This window comes from Aulostomus chinensis, chromosome 23 (genome assembly GCF_037954235.1).
Source record: "Aulostomus chinensis isolate RoL2024-O1b breed Wild chromosome 23, RoL_Achi_v1.0, whole genome shotgun sequence".
Taxonomy (NCBI): domain Eukaryota; kingdom Metazoa; phylum Chordata; class Actinopteri; order Syngnathiformes; family Aulostomidae; genus Aulostomus; species Aulostomus chinensis.
The window spans coordinates 19,985,824-20,006,504 of NC_141342.1; the positions used below are offsets into that span (position 1 = coordinate 19,985,824).

Sequence of the window (20,681 nt, forward strand, 5' to 3'; positions counted from 1 at the left end):
TAGCATTTTTAGACCCAGACAAGCAGATGCATAGTTGTTTTTCCTCTCTGTGAGCAGAACAGCACTCCAAACCTCCTCTGGACAGCTGACTGCTGGTTAGCTTGGCCGCTGTCAACACGAACATTGAAGCGAATTCGCATGAAGCGTCCAAAGCCAAATACACGTCTCTCCAAAACAGGCTTTACTTGCTCTCGCCGAACTTGGTTGGTGCTCACGTTGAACAAAACTGCTAAGGATGATACACAACACGACCCCCGACCACCCACCCCCGACCCCAAGCCTTCAGGTGGAGGGTCTGGAGCTCAATAACGCACACAGAGGTGAGGAGGGGATCTACCTGCTTGTCTGGCTCTAAAAATTCCGCCCCCCTCCCCCCCCCCCCCCACCAGAAAGTTGACATGTTCCTTTAAAGTCTTGCTGTCATGACACATCCTCACTCCGCTGCTTCCGATGTCAGTCTCTCTTTCGATTTAAAATTAAGGTTTTGGTATCGTCACGTCCAGCTCTTGAGACTCGACCCACACTGCCGCCCCATCAATGAGTCGCAATCCCGCTAAACCCTCTTCTCAAAGAAGAGTTACTCTTTTAGACCCTCGACTCTCAGTAGAGTTCTTACTCCAGAGTCTTCAAGCCTACTCACACATGGCATGGATGTTAGTGAGCTCTGAGAGCTGGGGGGGGCTGTCAGGTCTGGGCAGGCTGATTTACTTGGCACTTGAGGAATGACATAAACAGAGAGCAGCAGGCCCCAGGAGGGAAAACAGCGGCAATGTTTACTCTGTGTTTGTTTACAAGGATGGGATTGTACCGCCGCCCAGAGTCCAGGCCGCTATTTGGAGAGCCCTCGCCGCCGCGGCCCAGTGGCACAATAAATCACTTAGCTGTAATTGCCCCGGCGTTACATGCATCATTGGAAAAGTTAAGCCATTAAACGACAAACCTTGTTAAAGCTTTTCAGCAGGAGTCACGCAGGAGGCCAGCTCGCTGTAAATTGGCCACTGTTTCACCAACCAACCCCCCCCCCCCCTCCCCCATCTACACAGAGTAGACGTTACTATCTTTGTGGGGACATTCATCTGCATCCCCCGGTCCGCTGGTTTGTACAATTTTCCAAAATCGAGCCCCCTTTGAACCATTTTTCAGCCGACTACCCCCTGAAGAGCAGAACGTTCTGGTAGAAAAACGTCTTGCATAAAGAGGCACAAACCAGCGCTGCAACAACAAGCCGGTGACTGGAAACGCGTCAGTGCTGCATTTCAAATGTTTCAGATCCATCAGTTACTTTTTCCCCCACCATGCAATGACGCTCAGACACAACTACAGTACAAGCGCCTCTATTTGAGCGTTTGGATTGGAAATCTAGTGGAAAATATAGTTTTATCAAAGATTGCTGTCATTCAGGGAGGATGCCACTAGGGGTACCCCTGATTGAGACATAATCCCCTAACCCCCTTTCCCTGACCTTAACCATCACACCTGAAGGCCTGACCCTGACCTTGACCCCTCAAAGTCTTGGCTCTTAGTGAGAGACAGAATTTTGGCCCAACGAAGCGCATCAGTTCTACAAGTAGGGTGACTTTATGGGTGTGAGACCCCACAAATGTAGTTGAACAAGTAGAAAAGAAACACAGTGGACATGGTAGTCTACTTACAGTGCGGACTCTCCTTGCCGCCAGCCTTCAGCAGCAGTTTGGCGATGGGTGTGTTGTTGGTCATGATGGCGATATCCAACGGCGTCAGGCCCTGGCTGTTTGGGGTGTTGAGGTCCAGCTCTTCGGCCGAGTACTGGAACAGCAGAATCTGAACCGTGTCCAGGTCCTGCTGCTCCACCGCCTCGAAGATGCAGTCGCTACCCTGCATGGTCTGGGACAGAAGAGTAAGCAGCTTTTACTGTAGTTACCGCGAAGACCTGATCAGACCCAAGGTTCACGACGTGATGAAACAGTTGCAACTCATCTCTTTCTGAATCTTTGGTCTGAACCGGCCGCAAGCGAGTTTGTTCTTTCGTGAGTTAGAGCAGGTTAGAACCTGGGCACCTTCTCTAGCTCGTCGCCAACCGTTGCTGCAGCAATCAGGTTCCAATCAGAACGGAACCTTCAAAATTAATTTGTGATTGCTCTTTTAGTCAGAACCAGAGTACGAGTATCACTCCAGCTGACAAATTTACGCTTAAATTTAACTTTTTTCTTACTCTTTCAAATAATTTGAAAGCGAATTTCAACTTGAGTTGAACTTAAAGCACAACAAAAAAAAATGCTTTTAGAATTTCAAGGACTCCCAAATAGGTCTCTACAGCTCATAAAATTGTTTGACTTCCTTCTCTACAACTTCATTGTGACTCCAAATTGCAGAACAAGTCAGCCACATATATTTAGCTCGACGCTAACGGTGACTGACAAAACAACAGCAAAACTGAGATCAGCCGTGGTTCGAATGTGTGGCGCTTAAAACACCATCAAAAACCTTCTGTTGGAGTTTGATACCTCTGGTTCTGAAGGGTTTACTTCAATATAAGGGACAGCAAAGTAAAACACCGTTTTAATCAAATAATTCTTCAAAAGAAGAAAACGCTGCCAGTTGCAAGGTAACGCTCCATCTTAGTTGAATCACAAGGGCTACAGATGTTGTTTTCTTTTACTTCTTTTGCGTCGCTGTAGATTTGTTGTCACGTCAACAGTGAAGAAATATGAAAATCCATTTGCTCCTTCTCGTGCCTGGGGGAGTTACAGTAAATAGCCTCCTAACCACACCCAGGCAAGTGTTTGTGGGTCCTCTGAGCATCTTTACATCCTCTGAAATGGAAAACTGTGAGCACAAAATGCGAGCGTGCGTTTGTTGTGGTAGAGGCGACGATCACAGGTAGAGCTGCTCCGCTGAGGTCAGATACAGACGAGCAGCAAACAGAAGAGCTTCAGGGTACCTCGACATGCATCTCTAGAACTCTACTGGGAGGAGAAACACCAGTTCTCCCAAACATGGCCCGTACTTCGGTGTTTGGATGACACGCTGCTCTCAAATCTCACATCTGTGATGAGACCTGGGGACTCCTGAGCCCATATTTAACAGATTTATGAAAAACAGCCTTCTAGATTTAACATAACCCTAAAAAAACCGGCGTCGATGTATCGATTTATATTCCTATGATCCGACTACACCGATCTGTGCTCGGCAAGCTGGCCTCCCGGACGACATATATCAATCTAACATTGTGTCAAAAAGCAACCAATCAATTGTATCGATACTAGGAAATAACAGACAACATTTAAGCAGGGCAGAATTTACAGAAATGTGTTTTTTAGTACCTTTAATAATAAAGACGTTAAACGATACGGTTTGATGTCATCAGCACGCGCCAGCAGCAGCGTGAATTTCAACAAAACGTAGCCTGGCGGACGACGGAGGAGAAGCCGGCGAGCAAGAAATTATCAACAATTGCGGTCTGGTGTGTTTGCTGTTTGTAGGGCATGGAAGAGCAAAAGTAGCGGGTAAACCTGCCTTTAAATCAACCTGAAGTGTTGGTTGCACTTTATTCAACTAAAACGTGAATGCATTTGCCATTAATTGTTGTTTGTTTATATCCATAATTAATTTATGCCTGATTGCCTGACAAGAAACAACAGGAATCTAGGAAACTTCACCTGCACCGTCCAGTATCCAGGCGTTTATTTCACAGTCACACTGCTGGAATTTTTGGCTAACAGTTACTGAGTCGACGTCAAGCCCCTGAATGGTTTGGGATCGTATGGTTCTAAATGAACCGCTGTCATCCTTGAATCGTATCGGTAACCAGGGACCGTGACACGAATCAAATCGCCGTTAAAACCAATCGTCACACCCCAACTTTCGACAGTCAAACAAAGTGAACACGTTGCTTCCTTGGCGAAGGTGACAAAGATGGCGGAGCGAAGTTGGCGCAAAAGTGAAAGTTTGGGGGAGTTTTTGGTTTTTTTTACTTACATCTTTGAATATTTACTGAGGAATACTATCTTATAACCCTGTTTATGCAAAACATTTCCAATATGTTACTGAGGTATCTTTTAGGCAGCTAGCTAATGTTGGCTAGCCTTTTGTAGCTTTCGCGCGTTCACTTATTTATTAGTGTACATTTACTGGTTTCAAACTCGACTATCCACTTTTGTTGAGGCAACACTGTAAATGTCCCAGTCTGGGACCTGATGAAGGATGATCTTACGTAGTCGATGAAAGACCAGCCTGCTAATGCCGTAAGCCTGAGTTCACCATGGCCGCTGACTTGAAAAGGTCATTCAAAACAAACAGTCTTCACACGGAGGGGAAGACCCCGAACCAGCAAGGACAAAAAATGAAATCATCAACTCCCTTATTTCATACCATACCAACCATCATGGCGGCTCACTTTCAACTGAGGTTTAACGACCGGCAAGCCGAGGCCGTTACCTGTCATTGATTAAATGGTAAATCCCACCGGGCCTCTGTGGTCATGTGACTCGCATGATTTTGGCTTGTGTTAATAACATTATTTGCCCTGTCTAGGTTTGTTTTGGTTGTGTGGAAATGATTCATAATCACTGTTTACAGGACACCAGAGTCCTGTTGCCTCTTTAGGGTAGAATGTTTCATTGTATTTTCTGTATTTTCTGGGAGAGCCTGCTGAGCCCAGTGGGAGGGGCTACAGGTGAAGCCGTTCTGGTGTGGCGGAGCCTCTCTGGAGCGGCGGAGCCTCTCTGGAGCATGTTTGAAGTGATTTATGGAAGAACTCCCTGTTTGGATTTTTTTCCTTGCACGAATTGTGAGTTGAGGTTTTTTTTTTTTTGGACTCCTTTTTTCCCCCCATATTCAGTTGATTTTGTTTTTTTTCACGACATTTTTGCACCTTGAAAATAACTTCATCGGCGCACTTTGGACGCCGTCAAAATAAAAGAACATTAACTTGACTTTTTTTCCCCTGACCGCGCCAATTTCATCGTTAATTCTCTCAACCGGGTTTGAAGAGCTCAATGCTTTCAGGTTTTTATGTTGTGATTTAGGGAACAAACAGATACAGCGATCTATGGCGCGTTCCTCTCTCTCCCCCCCTCTCATACAACCCTCATCTGCCTCCCTTTTTCATGTCTGCTGGCTCGGTAAATGTCAGCAGGCTGGCAGAGCGCCGTCTGAAGGCGTCTGCCTGACCTGTAACACCCTCTGCACACGATTAGTCCCACTGACCAAATGTTTCACAGGGCAGCAGGAAGGACGCGATGATATGAGAGAGGTGGTGATGAAGAGCGAGCTAGCGTGAAACCAAATGCTCACCAGAGACGCTGTGTTCTTGAGCAAGGCATTTCACTTCCCCATCACCCATTATCACTTTGGGAGGGAACTAAAGCCAGACAGAAGACAACAGAGAGCAGCGAGAGACAGAGATTTTGTGATGTAACCCTGAAAATCAGAAACAGCTTGAGGCGGCAGCTTGGAGATTTAATCAGAGACGTGACAAACGAGGGAACGGAGAGTTCAGGCTGTGGAGACATCGAATTAGAGAGACACCAAACGAGATGTTTATTGATCCCTCTGTCCCAGACACAAGCAGCCTGGCAGGGTTTCCCCCGAACATCAAGTGTTCTCTACATTTCATTGAAAATTATTCAGCAACAAGAGAAACACTGGGCAGAAACATCTGGACAACTGTTGGATGATTTATACAGAAAAACATGCTCCTCCTTCTTCAACTTCTCTGAAGCACCATTAACAGACTCTCCACCAGTGGGGTCCTTAAACTGGAGTCCCGAGGGTCTTTAAGGGTCTTCCGAGAGGTCCTCAGCAAAACTGTTAATCACTATTGTTTACATCCTTGTGGAGAGTTCAGAGGTTTGTGTTGCTTGACTCCATGAGGTGGAAATAGAATCAGAGCCGGGAGGCGGCACGGGAGCAGAGGTAGCCGCTCTGCTAAAGCAGTGGAACACTGCACTTCTTCAGATGAATCCAGTGCAGCGTAACAACCTTTACACTCAACTACTCGCACTCATGCACACCAATGTTTCTGAGCTGCTGTTCAACCTTTGACCCTCAACTCAAGTGTGACATTTAGGGTTCACGTGGCCTCTATTTGGTTGCTGCTTGATCAGATATTAGCTTCACAGCCAGGCTTGACGAGGTCGACGCGTAGCCACTTGTGTAACCACAGTAAGCAATGAGCGCTGTGGACACAGCGCCACCGGTGGGGCTGTGAGGGATCGCCCATGGGCTTTTGGTCTTGTACCCCAAATCGTTTCAATATGTTGCATCGTCAGTAACTTTGATCAAGTTTTCACACACATTCTTTTCGATTCTTTAGCACCGAATGTAAACGTCAAACACCGATCACCTCAGAATTTTGGACCCACAAGCATGAAAATTAAGACTTTTATGACCTTAAGCTCTTAAAACTTAATTTTTTAAGATTTTTTACTGATTAGAGGACTGGAACTTACAATACTGAAAGGAAAATAATTCCCACTATAACTTCCTCTAAGGGATTTACGACCACAGACATGCTAGTCACTGGATTATTGCATCACACGAAGTATGCTCTGCTCTTCGCAGTGGAATGTGATGATGATACGTACTCAGCTGCTCCATTCATAATCTACAAACGTTGGACCCCCTGCACCCCCTCCTCTCTCTTTCCAAACTCACCGAGGCCTTGCGGAGGCGGTCCGTCTTGCCGAAGAAGTAGGCATCTTCGAAGGAGGAGGTGCTTCCTCGCAGCTTCTCCGACAGGTTACGATAGAGGCGCTTTGCGGCACTGGGGGAGGCCGGCCCACCGGGGCACTTCCTGGTCTGGGACAACTGCAGGTTCTGCATCTGCTGGGTCATTACAGCCGGGAGGCGTCTGCCGCCACGGATGAGGGGGTGGAAGGAGAGAAGCAGAGGTTAAGATCAAAGTTCGAAGACTGAAATCATCCAAGTCACTGGTGTCCGCAGATATTGGACATTTTAACATTTCTGTATTGATCCGATCCTCCACTCGCTTCTTCTGATCAAACAACCGTAGTAAATGGATGACTTTCCATGTTTTGTGAATGAAGTAAAATAATTATCTTTCCAAATTCACGATGTTTACATTTGTATTCCGGAATTTACAAAACGTGAACACCACGACAAATTCTTTTGGTGCAGATAACAACGTCTGTGACACATCAGAATGGGGGCACCTCAAAACCACTTGTTCCCTCCCTCGTATCCCTCGCTCAAACAGATGCTGGGGTCATGTGACCTGACACTGGCACACCGAGCGAAAAGGTTGGGAACGATTCAGGGATTTCACAATTCGTTTTAGATGATCAGAGCCAGGAATCAGTAAGTTGACTCGTCTATAGTTCTGACTGGAATATCGTGTTGATTTACTTTATCCTCCATTTGCAATATTCAGTCACCTCATACGACCCTCTGTCTCCTTCTCAGTAAAACGGGTACGATGAAGGCGTGATAAATCAATTAAATGTATTTTTAGCCGATGCGCTGTAACTTTAACATAAGAATTACTTCAAACGTCCAACTTCATCCTGCACACCAGATGCACTGACACAGAATTTCTGTCATTTGTCAGTTGACTCTCTTATGGCTTCACAGTTGATTTTTATGCTGTTGTTGTTGTTGTTTTTAACTTATCTTTTAATCACAAACACGCACAAACACTCAGAATACAGTGATTTAATGCAATATCACAAATTTTACTTCAGATTTTGCCTTTTTTCCCTACAGAATCAAATCGTTCTTTGAGGAACTGGCGGAAAGCTGAAAATCCAGAGAACCTTTGTGATTTCGCAGTTTCTTGCTGCGAAATGAAGAGAAGAGAAGCCTTTTAAAGCCACTGACTTTCTGGGAGGTTCAGTCACTCGATTAATTACTTTTTGGTCTCTCAGTGTTGGAAACTTTTTGAAATTATCATAAAGCTCCAGAAACAAATGTTTAGTGTCTCGACAGGAGCAGGGCCTCACATGAGACACTTGATCAGGACTTTTCCGACAGCTTTTGCTTCAAAGATTAATTAAACAATTAATTGATTCACCCATTAATTTTCTGTCAGCAGACTGTCTGAATTATTGCCTGAGCTGGGCTGTCACAGTCCCGTGATCGGCTGATGCTGACATTTGGGGGACAACCGATCTAATTAACTCCTCACATTAATCAAAGACAGACTCAAAGCCGATCACAAGCAGCATAATGGCACACGAGCCTTTGCTCATTAGGACGACCCGCTCCAGATGTGCTGAAGAGACGCTGGGTAAGAGATTAATATCTAGAAATCAGAGAGAGACGCGGCTGCAGCTGTGAGAGGGATGCGCCAACAGCGGACGACATCGAGGTGCAGCTCAGGAAACGACCTGTGGTTTTATGACATTGCGCTGCTGTCAAATGCGCTGCTCTGCTGGAGCTCTTGCCTTTGGCCCTCACGCTGTCGGAAGAGATTGCGTTTCATCTGGCTCCTAAATGACCCTGTGTCGCTCGCAGCCTTTGCTCATTCTCTAAATCACGCTTGGGCAACCCCGACACGTGACTGAAATGGCACAACTGTCAAAATGAGGCTTCTACGGGGGCTGTAATGAAAGAAGGCAGGTGCTTGATACAGGAAGGGGCTGCACCCGGTGTGGAGTCTCCACAACGTCTCTGCTGCAGTGCTGGTGGTACCTTCACGATCCAAAATGGAGGGTTGCCTCCTGGTTTACTGCTGCTTCATTTTCCAGTGGAAGCATTTTCTAAAAACCGGCAGCATTTTTGGAAATGTGCAGCATCAGCAAGACTATGATACCTGATTAAAGGGTGCCTCTAAAGCACAGCAAACTACATCTTTTACTTACATACTTTTATATATTTCTCGCCTCATTGGTCTTCAGAAACGTTTAGCTGTAAAATGAGGTTGTTGGCCACATGGCAGCCATGTTTGAAAAAGCTGAGCCAAAACCAAACGTCACCCAACTACACCGAGCGTCACCGATCGTGTCGCTTGAACAAACACCAGCCAGTGACAAACTCCAACACTCCACCGCTAAATAACGGCATGTATCATGCTGACCCTGTTCCAAGCTCCAGGGTCCAGGGTCAAGCACCCAGGGTCCAGGGTCCAGCCAGAAAGTCCCAATAACATAGATTTTAAGTTTCTCTTGCCTTCATAAACACCATTCCGCAGGCAAATTAAAGGCGTTTCAGCGGACAGGAAATGGAATTTGTCCCGTGGTCTTTGATACTCTGCAGCCATCGTAACCGCCCTCTGGAGTATTTTACTCATCTCAAATGGGCTGGAAGTCTGAGCGCTGCGCATCCGTCAGGAAACAGACGACAGAAAAACTGATAGGTCCTTCCACACTAACAAACTCTGTGTGCTGATGCTGTGTGAATGTTCAGTAGCGCGGCCATTGTCTTCAGAGTGAAAGGGTAAAACCTGCATTTATTCCTGGATGCTTTTATCGAATCCAGCATGTTGGACACAGGACGCAGCTTCTGCTTTAAAAGCAGACCCACGGATCAATGACTTACACGGAAAAATGAAAAACTAACTTCGAACGTTCAGCTAATTCTTCAGTACATATGGCAACCAGGAATAACGTCATAATGTGGAAGAAGACTCGTGTTGTGCGTTGCTAGGTTTTTGACCCAATTTCTAGAAGCGGAAAACATTCCTGGTCCTGAGCGCGGATCTGTGGCACGTTTCCTCTCTGGGAGAATCGATGAAGTCACAGCTCTTGTGGAGGAACGAGCGTCAACATCCTACAAGAATCCATTAACAATCTCATTGACTCCACGTAAAGGGGATGAATCTGAACCAGCAATGATTTGGTTACAATTTTTGAAGCATCAACAAGCAAAGTGCTGACAAATCTTTGGTGTCGTGTGTTTGAGCAGAGCGTTGACATCACCGATTGTCTACTCATCATTCACGGACAATCAAATTTCAGTGGCACCGTTGCTCCCGCGCTGATCAGAACTAGACAAGCTGCTGCAAGGAACACACCTACAATGCCTCCTCATTGTCGGGGGTCAGAAAAGAAAAGCTGCTCCGCCCAGCACGGCGCCATACTGACGACACACAGCAGCTGATTAGCTCCTTGTCTGGACTCGTTGTGTTAATGGTACCCAACACACATCTCTTTAGTCGTAATTTGGCTTTGAAGCCTCCTCAGGGAATGAAGCCGCGGTAAAAGGGTGATGCTTATTTGTCCTTTTACATTCAATTTGCATGTGTGTGTGTGTGTGTGTGTGAATAAATAGTCTCAGCTAAAAAAAATGAATATCAAAGTTCAAATCTGGAAAAGGAACACAAAATGAAATTCATTTCAATTTAAATCTTTCAACAATCATGTTTAAAATGGTTGAAAGGAACAAACTCAGTTCAGCACTGAACGTCAATGTTGACTTGTTAAACTTTAACAGCTTCTCGCTATCCGCCCAACAATGCTCAGGCAGGCGTACGCGCACAGATGATTTGACTTCACTTGGTTTTTCAGTGAATTCAAACGTGGAAGAGCTACAAATATCCAAAAGTCTCCTGTCTGGGATCATTCCAGTTTGGAATGTGAGCAAAAGGAAGTCGCCATGTGTTACTGAGCACGCTCAGAGGCTGGATGGAAGAAGTTTCTGGGTGCTGTTGTTACGCCGCCGCCGCCATCCACCCCCCCCCCCCCCAAACAGAAAAAGAAAAGCAGTACAGAAAATGGATGGACGGCCTCTCATGGCCAAAAGTGATGCTGTGTTGTTACATCACTTTTAAAAGCTCGCTCTTGTTGGAGGAAGATGACCTTGGTGTCTTCAGCATTTTCAGGTCTATGCATGTTCAAAGGGAAAAACATCAAAGTGTTAGCAGGCTACGCTAACACCAAGAGCAGCGCCTCACTTGTTGGCTCCTCTTCCAGGACAGCTTTACAAGTCAATCATTGATTGACTACATGGTGGAGTGGTCAACGACTGAACACAATTTTACTTGGAACTTAAAAGCACCAAATCAACGGTAGCCAGCCGGCATGTCCAGGTAGTTTCTAGAAGTTGGTTTGAGCTCATTGAGCTGGTGTGCACGCCACTCTTGACGAGCAGCTGTGAAGGCAGATTTTTTTGTTGCAGCCGACCGGTCGCCGCTGGTATGAAGCTGCTGCCATATAAAGGAGTCGCCCTGTGAATCGGCCTCAGGGGTCAGCAGCGCTCTCCACTCTCTGGGACCCTACAGAAAGGTGTCGTTAAAAAGAAAAGATAGGACCAGGTACCAGGTGCTGTCCATAGTGTTAACCCAAAAAAGCAGCGCTCCAACAAGTCAACAGCGTGCGGTGAGACTAAAGGGCTTTTAAGTCAACTTTTGACGCCAATAATTACTTTCTTCACTGAGTAATCTACTGATTATCTTCACATTCAATCCGTGAACCAATCGACTGTAAAATGTCAAGAAAAATACTCCTCACAATTTCCCACAGTCTGAAGTGACACACTCAAGTGGACTGCTTCTGTTGTCTATTCAACAGTCTGAAACCAACAGTCGGAAAGACAAAAATGTTTCCAAAGGCGGGGGGAAAGAAAGAGAGAGCAGGAAGCATGAAAATTTAAGCATCTGGAAGCAGATATTGTTGCTTGAAAAACAAAACACAAAATGACCATTGAAACAGAAGAGGATTCTCTATCTTTCCATGAACTTATTAAATGATGAATTGTTCCAGCTCTGGTTGTGCTGGTCTCCGTTTATCATATTCACAAGTTTGCCCTGAGCTTCAGAAGAGACTGCAGCACAAGGCCGCTTCGCCTCTGGAGACAGAAAACACTCCAGACTGGAAACAAAGAGACGCAGACACAAAAACATCAGGTCCTTCATGCAATTCTAGAGGACACCGAAGGATGTCAGCCACAGAGCTGCTGAGGCAGAATCAATCCACCAGATAACACACACACACACACACACACACACACACACACACACACACACACACACACACACACACACACACACACACACACACACACACACACACACACACACACACACACACTCTTGGATAATTGGCATGAGTTCAGCAGGTCAACTAGCTCACGGGCTGCACACATTCATTCTTCAGCATGTATATTTCACTATATTATCACCGCTATGACACAGAAGTCCCCTCACCACTGTGTTTTTATGGAACTGCTGCTCTGAATCAGAGCTCAGTGCATTAAACCGAGGGTAACCATGGCAACACTGGTGATGCTCCAGGCTCTGTTCGCAGCTAACTGGATGGTGAAACTAATACTAACCCCAAGTTTGACTGCCAGCAATCATACCCCAACTGCCATCACGCCACGGGTCCCTGAAGTGTTTCCCACCAGCGCCAATCACCCCTCCAGCGTCCACTCACACAGATCTGCTCTGTACTCCTCAACAAACAACAAAGGCATCGGCTGGACGTATTTTCTAGGCATCAGGTTCAATCATTTCAACTTTATTTCTAAATACTCGGCTCTTTGTTTAAAACACTCCGACTCCCATGAGCCCGAGCGAGTGTTTCTTTGGAGCGGGGGCTGGTCAGAGTTGTTGAAGTCATCGAACAGGACAAGTCTGCTGCTGGGACTCGGAAATTACATTAACGGCTCAGTTTCTCTGTCCATTGATGTGTGGCGTTGACCTGAATTAATTTTTTTCTTTACGCAGACAGATTCTGTAAAAACAAATCCCCATCGCACTTTGTTGACAAGAGTCACATCCCTCAGCAACGGCAACCAAACTCCCTGCTTAGAACTCGGTCTTTCTTTTAACATATATTCCAAATATCAAAATCAACCAGAGCCATAAAAAAAAAAAAAAATATCAGACTCAACCCTGAAACTACAGCAAACAGTTGAAAATGTTGACAGAGGTTGTAAGGCGCTGTTGTCAAGTTGTACTTCTACAATATGTGTAACACTTAGGGGCAATCAAAAAAATTGATATTCATTCACGTTATTACAATTTTTTTTATCAAATAAATGTTTCTTTTGAATCCTCTCTGGTAGAGATGCACAAAATTGCTGGTATTCTTACATATTTACTGAAACTGATGTTATCGATACAGAAGAGGTTTATATAATCTTCACATTTTGCATATCATGTCCAAATCATTTGGGAAAGCCAAACTTCGTCCACGTCACAAACAACAGGCGATGAACCAAGAAGACGAGACGCGAGAGAAACTGGACCAGTTTTAATATCACAAGTGGGTCTGGAGCTGTCATGACTGCGCCGTTTCCCTCCAGCTGCAACACTTCATACTGACATGAAAATGAGCTCCAGTCCGCAAAGGGAAGAGGAACTGATTGGGGATCAGTGTTGTTGGGCTCCAACATCGTCTTAGAAAACGTTGCCAACTTTTACAGCAGGAAGCCACGATCATCTGTGAAAACACGCTTAGCGACTTGGCTCATAATTTGATGATGAAGGTTTAATTCACTCCTCGTTCAGAACTCAAGAGTTGATTTCGTTTATCAGGTCACCTTCTTATGCAACAAGAACGTGCGTGTGTGTGTGTGTGTGTGTGTGTGTGTGTGTGTGTGTGTGTGTGTGTTTGTGTGTCCTCACCTGTCCAGGTTGTAAAACAGGGGCTTCAGGTCTTTGATCAGAGCATCTCCTGCCGGCCTCTGGTTCCACCTCTCGGCCAAACGAGAGCCCTTACACTCCGACCTGCCACACAGAGAGAGAGCGACACATCAGTGCCTGGCGACAATAGAACCAGAAAGAAAAGCACAAAAAGGGGGGAAAAAAGTCCCTGATAGATTTGACAGCAGAATGAGGGGAAGCGGGTCGCGTACCCTCCGAGCAGCCACTGTGAGCCACCTGCAGCTGCCACTTGTCCACACCAACAACTGTTCGGCAGTGACGGAATAAAACGAAAGGTGGAATTTCACAGAGATTTGAATAAATCTGTGAGAATCTCATTGAATATCTTCTTTTCCGAGAAGAGCACGAGGATTCTGAGGACGTAGCTGCAGTCCGACTTCATGCTGGACTGCAGCAGAAATTCAACAAAGCTAGAAGTTAAACTGGATCCCAGTGAGCGCAACGCCTCACCACAAACTACTCAGCTCGCACACAACGCATCAGACAAGACACCTGCAAGGTCTAAAGCTGAAAAGTTGCCGTCCAAGTGCTCCCCGAGGTTGTTACATCTCTATCAATCAGCCTGGAAGTGGTATCAGTGATACTCACGGGAATCCCTGATGAGAGAATGTCTCAGAGCGAGAGCAACAGCAGCAGATCTATCCCAGCCTCAGGCTCTTGGGCTGGGCTAAACCTCTCTGACTGAAGCCTCCTGGAGGATCCAGAGAGGGAGCAGAGATCCAGCAGCCCCCAGAGGTGATGCTCAGTCCTGGATGTGTATCTCTATCTGCTCCCTACTCTGGAGCTCCAGCTCTGTCTGGCTGCGCTGAACACCTGTTCACTGAGCGAACACATCGCGACACACACACACGCGCGCGCGCGCACATGCACAAGCATATACACACAGTGGAGAGCGGGAGAGTGAATGAGTGGTTTAGAGAGAGAGGGGGAGGGAGGAAGAGGAATAATGAGATAGAGATGTTTGAGAACAGGAGAGAATAGCAAGGCTTGGTGTGTGTGTGTGTGTGTGTGTGTGTGTGTGTGTGAGTGAGAGATATAAACAACACAATCCACATAAAACTGGATGGAGGAGGGGCAGCAGCCTCAGGCTTTGAAAAGGCTGAGAATAAAAGGGGGGGCATGATGAGAGGTGAGGAGGTGAGGGAGGCAGAGGACGACTAAATGTTGGATGCTCCAGCGTCAGGACAAAATAAGCAATTAAATAATCAGGAGGCGGTTGTGTCAGGGCTGAGGAGCCGGAACGTTCGTCAGTGAGGTGTCGAAGCAGGTGGTTTAGTTTGGACCTCTGGCTCAACCAACGAATGTCTGAGTCCTGGTGATCCGGTGATCATTCCTCCTCTCAGGTAAAAATCTTACCACAGAACGACTCTGCAGTGGCTCTTCATCGATGGTTTCACGACGGAAGGCTTGTGATCAGCTGACACCTCCCAGAGAGCCGCTCAGCTCTCAACCCTCATGAGGATTTACTGCTTTAGAGAAAATATCGAAGGCAGTACATTTGTCAGGTATATAAAAGGGCGGGGCTACTGGGTCTGATCCTGCAGGTGGCTAGAGGGGCGGGGCTACTCAGTCTCTCCTTGCAATTAGATAAAGGTGTGGGGCAACTGGGTCCGTCACTGCAGGTAGATAAATGGGAGTGGCCAATTGGTCTGTGACTCTAAGTGTAAAAGGGGCGGGGCTATCGGGACAGTACCTATGAGAGGGTAGGGCAATGGTGTGTGTTCCTGCAAGTGGACAAAGAACAGGCATACAATACTAATAAAGTGTGTGTGTGTGTGTGTGTGTGTGTGTGTGTGTGTGTGTGTGTGTTTGTAGGCATAATCTGAATGGGCACACCAATGTGTATTTTAATCCCATTTGCAACTAAAGATAGAACATTAAATGTATCGAGAATGAAGGCTGGATGTTTGACTGAGGGACATGTGATCAAGATGAAGACTGGATTCATGGTGAAGCCCCACGCTGCTACGCGGGTTCACGCCTGCCGATGGAAAACAAACCCAATCGATTGTCTGCCAGTTAGTGAGAGGTCTCTGCAGGCCGTTCTTCACGGCCTTCCCTTTAAACAAGCGTACTGTAACGTCCCATAGGACCTGCTGGTTTACTTTGGGTGAATGAAGCCGTTCTGCCCTCCAGACGTCCCGTCTTTGACGTGTCAGACAGTAGAAACTATTTAATTTGGGGTTCTAAATAAACATGATGGCAGGGAGAAGGTGGATCCACATATTTACACATTTTCACGGAAGACCAGCAGTTTTATTTGCTCCAACTGAAATGAGGTAAAACATTAGGGACAGGATGCAGCTATGAATGAGGCGAGGAGTGTGTTGGGGAGAAGGACAGCAGGAGGAGAGCAACCTGTTGCTCTGTTCTAAAAGCTTTTGTCCTTCTTATCAGTCAAAGCAGCTGCTTCATCTGCTGCTCACAGGAAGTGCTCTGTGTGTGTGTGTCACTGTAATAATGGTTGTGTTAATAGTAGAGGGTAATACATGAGAGCAGCAGCAAGTAAATTGTAGCTCACAGTCGCACACAAACAAGACTGAGGGATCACGGCAACTCTGAGACGCCGCAAAGCTCATTGAAAGACACGAACTGTAAGATTCATGTGGAGAGAACATGCTAGCATTCGCAACGGGCCTTCCATCACAAACCACCTGCAGTCCGCTAAATGCTTGCTACTGATCGGAGTCGCTCGCTCACGAGACTTTGAAGCCCTTGAAAAACACAAAGCAATTACTGTTGCAGTATAAACCAGCAATAAAAAAGCCCCCAGGAGCAATAAAAACTAGGTGCGTCATGTATTTCCAGTCAAGCACTAATAGCTGGAACTGGTTCGGAGTAGGTCACATGACTGTGGAGGTACTGAAAACAAAACCATTAAATTTGCAGTATACGAATAACAAAATTTGTAAAGCAATATTAAAAAAGAGGAGTTTCCTGTATTTGGAGTCCCTATGTCACATGACTTTGAAGCTAAAGAAAAACAATAAAAAAGAAAAGTGCGGCTTGAACACAGGCTGCATGCCGACAGCTGGTATTCGATATGTGTGGCATTCAACTGAGAGAAACACGTTTACTTTCTGCTGAGTCTTTGTTCACCAGAGTCATGGATAGAAGAACCTTTCCACCAATGTAGGACACCTGTTCACAGCTGCGTCACCTCAGGACCTCCAGCCGCCTACAAAGACCTCGGTCAAATCTGCTCCATCGGCGATCGGGCCGGATAGAAGCCAGGGCTCATGGAAGATGAAGAGCATCATGGCCGACAGAGAGAGACTCCTCGCTGCTCCCAGGAGAAGCTCGGAGAGCTCAGAAGAGACGAAAAGCTGCGAGCTGCTGGGGCTCAGGAGGGAGAGGAGGGAGGCTGATGAAAGCCTCCAACCTTCCCTCAGCCCGAATGCCGGGCAGGTCAAAAGCTACGCTTGGGAGGAGACAATTAATTAGACACTGAGCAAGGATCCGAGAGCGGCGAGGCCAAAGATAGAGGAGGAGTTCCACAATGACTAAGAAGACTGGGTTCTAGGACTGCGAGGCGTTGGGAGGCAGCACGGACAGATGAGATGGAGAGCAGAGAAAAACAAAGGAGATGCAGCCCATTTCCTCCACGCTTCCCCTCATCCCTCCGTCTCTACCACACTAGGATTTGGAGACGAAAATGTTACTGAGGCATCATTATCAGTTGTTTCCTTGAAAGTATTGAACATCAGCAGGATAAGGGGACTTCCCTGTACTTGTACTACATGAAGCGTGACTCTCTTTACATCGTGTACTGCAGCAAGTGATCAGCAGATTCCTGGGTATCTCTGAGCGATGATGTTTCCACCTGCCTCGACTTTACAGCTGGGCAGCGGCGGTGGAAAACTACTGACTTTGCCGCCCCCCCCCCCCCCACACACACACACACACACACAACTATACACACAACCACACGCTCGCACAACTATACACACAACCACACATACACACATTACGTTACCAAAGAGAGGCTTTTTTGCCACAGTGTAAAAGGACCATTACAATGCTTCTTCAAGGATTTAAGCTTAGGAGGAAAAGACGAGGACATTCTTTGTGTCATGAAACAACAATAAAAAGCCATGACAGCACCAGATTAAATTCTAAAAAAATCTGAGAATACTGTTAATGTTACCTTTTCATTGTGTTTTATGAAGGGTCGTTGAGTGAGAAATTGTGAGGAATAAACCTTCAGCAGACAAGACGAAACTAAACTGTCAATGTTCCCTGACATCACACAAATGATTTCTCAAAAAATTCAGAAATAAAAGAGAAAAGTTGACTTGAAGAAGCAACAGCTATTTGCCCCGCCACATTTCCTCAGATATTAAAGACACATCTACAAGAAAACAATAATTTACCTGTAAAAAAAACAATCCCTTGAATATTCCTTGAGGTGAGGTGTTGTGACAAAAAGAAAACTATATCAAACTGTCAAATCAAAGTTAAAAGATCTTAAAGATATCAAACTGTCGTATTTACAGCGAAAAAAATACAAATTGAGTTAAAAAAAAGAATATTGCTTGAGTTTTGCATCAAAAATCTGTGGGAAAATACAAGATTGATGTGGGAAATTTAATCGAAACAAAGGAAAAACTACGAAAAAAAAGCTTGTGGTGTCACAATTTTACATATTTTGTTACCAAAATATTGCCGTATATTACTGGTCATCATCAAAATCCTTTGTTTTTCCTTCAGAAAAAAAATGTAAGTGCAATAAATAGCAGTAACATACAAGACATTTTACAACATGAAGCCATTTCTGCGACATCATTTCCTCTACCGGTCAAGAAATAACTGCGATTTCAATACAAAGGCTATGATAAATCACGACTGGACAGGCTGACATCAGGATGGCGAGTCCATGAACTGTGAAGCAGCTAAGGAACCCAGCACCCTCAGGTCCGTCCCTTCAGCTGGTGTCTTGCGGCAGCAGAAGGGAAATCTTGGGAGGGACAAAACGCCTTGAATGAAGGAACGCCAACAAACAAGACTGTTGTGACATCAAAAACCATTAATGTGCCAGCATTGCGCCAGCCTCTGCCGAGGGAAGGAGCCGAGCTGCAGCCAGTGGCGGCAGCTCATTGGCTTAGACCGGCTGTTTCCATGACTCCCATAAAGGAGCAACAGGTGAGGAGGGTGGTGGTAGTGATGGGGGGGGGGCGCGGAGACACACGAAGACTCTGCTCTAACAAGTTCAATTTCCACACGCAGACATTTGAATTTCATCTTAATTTCCACACTGGTGTAACTCATCTTCCAGGCTCCCACTGTGATGCATCGCTCTGCTGGTTTTCTACCCGGCAACAAATAAAGGAAGCTTGAGGGGATAAAGCTGCTGTTGAATGATACTCCTCCCTGAATGCGGATTTTCACGGATGACTTGTTCGTGTGCGCTAACGTCCTGGAAAGACGTCTCTGAGACCCCTCACGGAAACGTCTTCCATGGGGAGAAAAGTATCAGCAGCAAATCTCACCAGGACGAAAAACATGCTAGTAAACGCAGCGATAACAAAACATCAAACATTAACATCTAATTTTAATCACTTATGCTCTATTTCCTCTTATTATTTGAATTTTTAAAAATTATCATTCTTCATAGGCTCACATGAAGTTTCAGCTTCCATGTGGCATCGCGAGACGCCGGCCGTGGTGGTGTTCCTCCCGCCCAGGACGCTGCACTCACCGAATCGCAGGCAAGAGCCACCGGACGTGACGTTAACATGAAGGCTGAGTGTAGGTCAAGGGATGGAGACGCCTCCACATCTGCACAACCCCTGCTGAAAACACTTTCATATGATTTGGAAATATTTCAGATTACGGAGAGAAGACGGCAGCAAAACGGCATTTGCAGCTTTGTTTGCAAGCTAATTCCTGCCAGACTTTAAATCGAGTGATGAGTTTGATGTCACTCGGAGAGGCGCCACGTTCTGAGTTCTTCCTCCAAACGTGGTGCAGAGAGAGACTGGTCCTTTATTAAGGTTTACGGTCTGCATCTGTTAGATTTGTTCCTGTATGTTGTGTGTGTGTGTGTGTGTGTGTGTATATATATATATATATATATATATATATATATATATATATATACACACACACACACACACACACACACACACTGTAACATTACTTTTCGGTGGTCTTTAATGGTGCAAAACAGGGTTGCAGCATTTACTTTACTGGCAGGAAAATTACATTTTAAAGTTAAACTTCTGTCTTATAGCACGCGCACACACACACACACACACACACACACACACACACACCGCAACAAAAACAACAGCCAACCTCTCCAGGGCCACGCCAGGGCTCGGTACATCTAGGCCTTCTGTCTCTGTATGGAGGATCTAGTCATTCGTCAGACTCCAGCAGTCTCTGCTCTGTACGTCTTTGCTTGTTTTTGTTTGTTTCCCAACGGTAACAAGACATTCTGCATCGTGCCCTGCATGTTTAGATGTGAGACGCAGCCTGAAGAGGACGAGGAGGTGTGAAACCCGTCTGCCTCTCTGATTCTTCGCATCGCATCACTGATGTTGCTGCAGCGATGTTCAGCAGAGCGGGATGTTCTCCAGCGACACGAGAAGAAAGATGAACGCTGGTTTAATGGAGCAGCTAGCGAGGAACATGCCAAGAGAAATGATTGCAGGATCAAACACTCTCGATCAATAAATTCTTCACTGCCTGCATTAATTATGTTCCCAGGCTACATGTTTTCGAGTGAACAAAGTGTTGCAATCATATGCAGTTCAGTGCCGTCCTTTCAAGGAAACGAGGCTGGTCACACTCCTCTGCTGATTAGATTTGGTATAAATGTATGATTTAATTTTCAATCAGCAACATACACATTCTCCCAAAGACCTCCGGCTTTCCGGAGGCAGCCAACGTATAAATGTGGTTTAACCTCCAAAAGATTCGCTTCGATAGAAAATCGATTCCTTAGGAGCTTCATCACACGAAAACAAACCAGGAGCCACACAATTACAGAGAGAGTACGAGTCTTTCTACTACTGATGCTTCTCGGATCACTCGCCCACCAAGTATGTTTGGTCTTTAAGGGGCGCACCAGAAAATGTTTATTTAGCTTGAAGCTGATGGGGAGTGACGGCTATCAAAAGCAAAACCGTCC

At 45.9% G+C, this 20,681-nt stretch overlaps 1 protein-coding gene across 4 annotated transcripts in view; it reads right to left on the minus strand.

Annotated features, from left to right (window-relative positions):
• Positions 1–20,681, minus strand: part of ankfn1a (ankyrin repeat and fibronectin type III domain containing 1a) — an 88,297-nt gene that overhangs the window by 31,894 nt on the left and 35,722 nt on the right. For all 4 annotated transcript variants that reach the window (XM_086195371.1, XM_086195372.1, XM_086195373.1 and 1 more), the window contains exons 7-9: positions 13,508–13,609; positions 6,637–6,832; positions 1,653–1,863 (exon numbers count right to left, since the gene is read on the minus strand). In XM_086195371.1, the coding sequence (XP_086051497.1) occupies positions 1,653–1,863; positions 6,637–6,832; positions 13,508–13,609 (509 nt within the window). The remainder of the gene's footprint in view (positions 1–1,652; positions 1,864–6,636; positions 6,833–13,507; positions 13,610–20,681) is intronic.